General features: G+C 48.4%; 1 protein-coding gene across 1 annotated transcript; it reads right to left on the bottom strand.

The window, feature by feature from the left end:
- Positions 1-1,379: 1,379 nt before the first annotated feature.
- Positions 1,380-1,664, bottom strand: LOC144249415 (late cornified envelope protein 3D-like). Its single transcript, XM_077791649.1, has one exon. It carries the CDS (start codon positions 1,662-1,664, stop codon positions 1,380-1,382), a length of 285 nt encoding a protein of 94 aa, XP_077647775.1.
- Positions 1,665-6,375: the final 4,711 nt, after the last annotated feature.

The raw sequence follows: 6,375 nt of genomic DNA, 5'->3' as shown, positions 1-6,375 counted from the left end.
GGCTCACGTGGTTCCTGTCCCCAGCTGGCTAAGTGCTCTCCAGGGATTTTAAACTGAATCTGGACTGAAGGCCAAACCTGTGGCTCCTCCTTCAGCGCACATTTTGCTTATTGGATCCAGTTGGTGCCGGTCTGGTGTTCGGTCCCTCTCAGGGTCTCTCTGACTTTTGTTTTGTTTGTTCTCTCCTGGTCTTTTTGATCCCCCAACTTATCAGAATCACTTTACAGTTAGGGGAAATTCTTTCTTGATTATTAGCCATAGAGCATTATCTATAGTTTTTTTCCTGCCTGCTCTACTCAGTCCCTAACATCAATTCCTCTTAATATTTGCAATTGAGCTGGGACGGGAGCTGGGTGCCATTTCACTGGCTTTCTGGCAAAATGAGATGTTGGTCTGGGTTCACACGTAGAAGCATTGTTTTCAACCTCAAGAGAACCTGGATTTTACAATTTATGCCGAAGCATGCTACTGTATAAGATTGTAGCACCTCAATGTGTTGGTAGAGTTTCAAAATTAATAAATATTTGCTTAATTAATCAATAATTTGCTTCTTTAATTATATTTATTTATAGTTGCAGCAATAGTTCTCATTTTCTCTTTTCCTTTTTCTGAGAATTCTTATTTTTGTATACCCATCACTCCCAGCCATGTCTCTACCAATTAACCTGGTTAATTTAAATAATTCTCTAAGCGTTCATCTCCCTGGATCTTCATAGAGTTAATTTAACCTTCCTCCCTGAGTCTTGCTCCATCTTTTCCCTTCCTTTGTCATTTTATTCTGCTCTTCGTCTGCCTAGTGTCTGTGTTCCCACCTCCTGATCCACTGCTTCTTAATTAAAACCCTAGAAATGCCTTATCCCGAAAGTTCCTATATCAGAGCCTACAAATTAGGGTCTTTTCAGGTTTCAGAGGAAATGCAGTCTTTCCGCTCTGAGCTGCAGGGCCTGGAGCTTGCAATCCTTCTCTTCCTCTCATTCCAACCTGACTCTCTGCAGCCCTTCCATGAGTAGAGGAAGAAGATCAGCGATTTCCCCCCACGCACAGCTAATCATCTGCGCCAGAGCTGGGCTGTGTGGGCTAGGAACTGAGGGGAGGGACAGGTAAAATGACAAGTGACTTTGCAATGGTAATAGAACAAGAACATTTATTTCTGGACAGAATCAAGGACAGCTGCTACCACTCCTCAGCAGGCGCTGGGGACTGTGAGACCCTGGACTTCAGACAGAAAGACCTTCTGGGGAAGTTTGGATCCTGGACAGGAGCTCCCAGCCCAGCCTGTGGGAGCCAGAGCAGGGTGTCTGGAAAAGCAGGACGGGGCTTCCGTGGGCTCTGGATTCTTATTTCTTCTGAAATCCCTTGTCTCGGCATCAGGCTCCAGGTCAGCAGCAGCCCCCAGAGCTGTGGCCACAGCCAGGGCCCCCAGACTGCTGACCGCGGCCACCATCACAGGAGTTGGAGCTCTGGCGACGGCATCGGTGGGACCTGTGGTGGCTGTGGTGGCTCAGGAAGCAGCCGCCCTCGGAGCTGGGGCCAGCACAGCCCCCGGAGCTTGAAGCGCAGCCAGAGGCCGCAGGCAGACACTGTGCTGGGCTCTTGGGGGGGCACTTGGGTGAGGGGCACTTGGGAGGAGGCTGGCACTGCTGCTGGTTCTGCTGGAAGGACATCTCCACGGGAGTCAGCTAGCCTGCATGGACCAAAGACAAGGTCAGTATACAGCTCTGGCCACTCGTCCCCTGGGACCAGCTGTGTCAGCCTGGGCCTTCAGGCCCTCTGCCTCCTGGGCTGTGGCTGCAGGAAGGAACATGGAGAGCCATCTCCGTCCTCTGACCTGGAGGACCTCCGTCCTTCCCCTCTGCCCTGCTTCCAGAGGAGAATGCTGGGACGCCCCGAGTCCCTCTGTCCTCACAGAAACACCAGCACATGCATTCATTGGCTGTGACTCCAGAGTCCCTGTGGGCACACGTGGTCTCTCAAGAAGAGCCAGAGCGGGGAGGACCTGAGAGCCAGGACTCTAACTTCCCCCAGAGGTTCTGTGCTCTCTGACCCCTGATCTGTCCCCAGAGGCCCTCCAAGGCCTGCCCTGTTCCTCCACCTCCCCTTCCCTCCTCTGCACTGGAGGCTGTGCTTGTCCCCTCCCCCCTCCTGGATGAGGATGGCCTCCTGCTGGACACTCACCAGATGCAGCAGAGCAGGAGCAGGAGGAGGCTGAGCCTGGAGGAGCTGTGGACGGGGAGCCCAGGGCAGCAGCCCTTTTATCCAGTGCCGGGTGGTGATGCAACCCGGGGAGGTGACAGCTGGGACATGGCCAAGTCCACCCACTCATCCTCTTCCCTGGGACTCACTCACTAGGATGCCTGGCAGGAGGGAGCCGGGGCGTTCTGATGGCTGACCACCTCCACTCACTGGGGCCTGCAGGAGGCGACCATTGGACCCCTTCCCAGCTTTCATTCAGCTCACGGTTCTCATCACAGACTCCGCCCCAGGGACTTTGCTGGAAGCAGCTACAAGGATCAAGATAGCACTTTTCTGACCTTGGTAGCTCACAGTCTGTCAGGAAAGAGATGGACATTGAAGACCTTCACATTTGTCAGTATGATCAAGTGTCAGGTGCAAGATGCTGAAGGGCAACCAGCTCAGTGTCTGCAGGCTTGGGGCCCCGTCGTTGGTGTGATCCTGTCCAACCTCCACGTAACCCCCCAACCCTGACACCTCCAGAGGGGCAGTTACTATCCCCTTGAGAGTCTTTGATGAGAGGGATGAGTGTAGAATGGAGAAATAGAGCTCTGTAGGTGGAGCAGGGCCCACTGAGAAGTCTCCTGTCACCCGAGAATCCCATCGTGGGGTTCCTAGGGAAGCCGGCAATGGCACTGACTTGGTGTTTGTTGTGTAGAACAAATAAAGCCAATAAATACATGAAGTTTGTATCTCCTATGGAAGATGGAGGTTTTTCTGATTGGAGTTTACTAATTATTATTGTGCATTTGCTACATTTTCAAAGAAAAATAGTTTAAAAATACCATTGGAGTTATTTTTTTTCTATCAAATCATATTATTTTATTTTCAGACAGATATATTCATGCTTATTCATAACTTGCTGTAACAGTTGATAAAAGAACAGAAGGATCATTTATAAGACATTCTAAATGCAACACTTTTACAACATGTCCTGTTCTCCAATGAACATTAAAAAGAACTCTATGATTGTCTACTTGTTTTTAGAGAGAAAATTTTGTTTTATAAGGGGCTTAATTGCTTCCATCTTTCTTTCTCTCCTTCTTTCTCCCTCCCTCCCTCCCTCCGTCCCTGTTCTCTCCCTTCTTCTCCCTTCCCAAGTCTTCCTTGAACATACAGATGTGGTTAGTTCTTCTTCACAGACGTGGATTAATGGCTTGCTCTGGGTGGGAGGAGATGGTGGCTCAGGGTGGTCAGTGGGGAGGGCTGGGGAGCCCCTCAGCTCCCTTCAGATTCTGTGCCATTTCACTCACATTTGTGTCCCACCCAGTGGATGCTGTTCGGGAGAAGGTGAGGAGGGACAGTGGGAGACCTCTCTGCCCCCTACGTGGTAAGGCTGAAGACAGGTGCAGAATGAGGGAAGACGCACCCCCATCCACGGGCGCCACACTGTGGTGATGGCATATCTTAATGCACTAGTCACGTCCAGGGAAGTCAGCGTCGCATGTAAAACCCACGCGGCCTCTGGTCTAAGATCCTGGTAGGAGAACCCACTCGCGGCCTGACTTAGCATTGGGCCCAGGCCTTGTTGTGGACCGAAAGCTCATCTCTCCCCCAAATTCATGGGTAAAATCTTGACCCCCAATATTAGGAGGTTGGGACTTTGGGAAGTGATGGAGCCATCAGAGCGAGTCCTTCGTATAAGGAGATTAGCGCCCTCAAAAAAGAGACCCCAGAGATCTTTCTAGTCTTCTTTCTGTGTATAAGGGTACAAAACTAAGTTATCAGAACTAGGGCCTAGGAGCGGGTCCTCACTAGAAACTGACTAGGTTAGCACCTGATCTCAAGGCTTGCAGCCTCCAGAAATGTAAGAAACTTTTTTTTTTTTTTGTTTTCATGCTGCCTAGTTTATGGTATTTTGTTACAGCAACCTGAACCATCTAAGCAAGTGCCAGGTTTCCAGCTGTCACCCTTGCCCTTCCTCCTGGAACTTCCTCTCATTTAAGCCATTCGTTTCTGCGTGTCTGAATTCAGAACGGTTTTGTGGAGCCTGAACCAAGGCCAGGCACCGTGGACACAACTGGGAATACACAGGGCACAAGGGAGAGTTTATGGCCTACCCGGAGGACAAGAGAGGAAGGCCACCATTTCCAGGGTGGCGCTCCCATTTCTGTGAACCCTGCCTAAGCAAGTCTGAGGCTTGGGACGCCCTGAAGAAGTGGGTTTTTATTTTACATGTATCCCGATTCTCCAGAAGTAAGGACAGGGGCATTTTTGATTAAACAGATGACGTTTTGAGTCATCCGTGGACAGTGGTTGGAAAGTAACTGATCCCAGTTTGTCAAGTTCCAAGTCAGAGTGTTCAGAAGCGAGCAGTGAGCAAGGAGTCTTCTCTGTTCCTCAGGAAACGCAGGTCTCCTCTCTCCTCCTCTGCCTGCCGCACACTCTCGTCTCTCATCTCTGACCCTGGAGAAGGAGCTCTTCCCTGGACATGGAGGGAGTACCAGGGCAGCGCTGCAGGGTCACCCTACCTGAGTCTCATCCCAAGGAGAATAGGCATCCCACCATCCTGGGGTGGCGGAGGAAATATGGTGGCCGGTCTGGACTCACGATCTTAGCAGGAGTTCTTGACTCATCAGTGAACTGGTATTATGCAGATAGGCGTGTGGCTTTTCAGGCTAACTTCCTTGGGTGCAGTTTGATTCAGTGACATAACTTATACGTCAGTGATGAATCCTCCTTAACTGATCGGCGTGGATGGTCAAGACTTTCTTGTCACCCAACAAGGTTGACTTGGTGACACCTAACTGAATCATAGGTAAGATGGGAGGTGAGAATGGACAATACTACCTTTTTGGGGGGTTGAGATATAATTACATATCAAACCCCATCTTTTAAACGTGTACAATTTAGTCATTTTTAATAGATTCTAAACACCATCAGCACTAATTCAGACACTTCAATCACTCCTGGAGGGGAAGGCTGTACCCTCATCCCCACTCTCTGCTCCCCATTATATCCCTGGAAATCACTAATCTGTTTTTTGCTTCCTGGACTTGCTTATTTTGTGCACTTTATATAAATGGAATGACACAATATATAGTCTTTTGTTTGGGTTTCTTTCACTTGGCATATATTTTCAAGGTTGATTCATGCTGTGGTATATATCCATATTTCATTCCTTCTCATCACTGAATAATGAACATTTGGAATAAAGATCCAAGGAGTGCTGATAGAGTACAGAGACAAATATACAATACAGGATAAATGTACTTTGCATTTTCCAGTCTTTTTTTCTCCTGTGTGATTTGAAAGACAGCTGCATGAAGCAATACTTACAAAGTTGTGCTATGGCCTTCCAATGAAGATGTTGACGATGTGACCCTAACAGCCCTCAGAGGAGGAGGGAATTGAGTGACTTAATAGTCCAATTTGGGGATATTATGAAGAGTGTAGCTATGAACTTAATCTTTATTGTTTCCTTCCTTTTCTTGGGTTCCATTTTCTCTTCTTTTTCCAGTCTTAAGGTAAGAGTTTAGGTTATTGATTTGAGATTTTTTTCTGGCTTAATATGGTACCTGTTTCTCTCTGAGCACTCCTTTGGTTGTTTCCCATAAGTCTTGACATATTGTGTTTTCATTTTCATTCGCCTCAAAGTATCCTTAAAATTCCTCTGTGAAGGAGACAGTGGACCACCAGGTAGAGGGGAAGGTGGGGAGTGGGTGACAGACTGTGCGTCTTTCCCACACTGACCTTTAGGAGATGGTTGGGCTATGCTGGACCGGGGGTGGGGGGCAGGAATTGAGTATATCTAGGGGATATACTTCTAGACACTAGGGGAGAATCACTGAATCTCTGAAAATGGTCAGAAAGTTCTGGAATACACTCGAGATATCATCAAAGGAGTGCTTGTGTAGCACAGGAGAGCACAGAGAGGGGCAAAAGAAATCGTACCCACCGAGTTCTGACGGCCTAATACACTTGTTAAAAGGCTCTTAGAAGATCTTTGTAGCCCGGATCTTTCTTGGTTCCTTCTCCCTTCCCACTCTCAGTCAGTGAATAGATCATTTATTCATTTATGATACATTTTATGAGTTGTGTGACATTTCCCAAACAGCTTTTAGGAAAACATTCCTCCTTGGCATTAATGACTGCTCCGTGAACTCAGGCCTTTGGGGTAAGGGAGGTGAAAGGCTTCCGAGG

This window comes from Urocitellus parryii, chromosome 11 (assembly GCF_045843805.1).
Source record: "Urocitellus parryii isolate mUroPar1 chromosome 11, mUroPar1.hap1, whole genome shotgun sequence".
Lineage (NCBI taxonomy): Eukaryota > Metazoa > Chordata > Mammalia > Rodentia > Sciuridae > Urocitellus > Urocitellus parryii.
Note: the sequence above shows the minus strand (reverse complement) of the source record. Positions and strands in the feature narration are given on the sequence as shown.

Excerpts from the sequence above, each read along its gene's own strand:
- LOC144249415 (XM_077791649.1), bottom strand. The coding sequence starts at position 1,664 with ATGTCCTTCCAGCAGAACCAGCAGCAGTGCCAGCCTCCTCCCAAGTGC.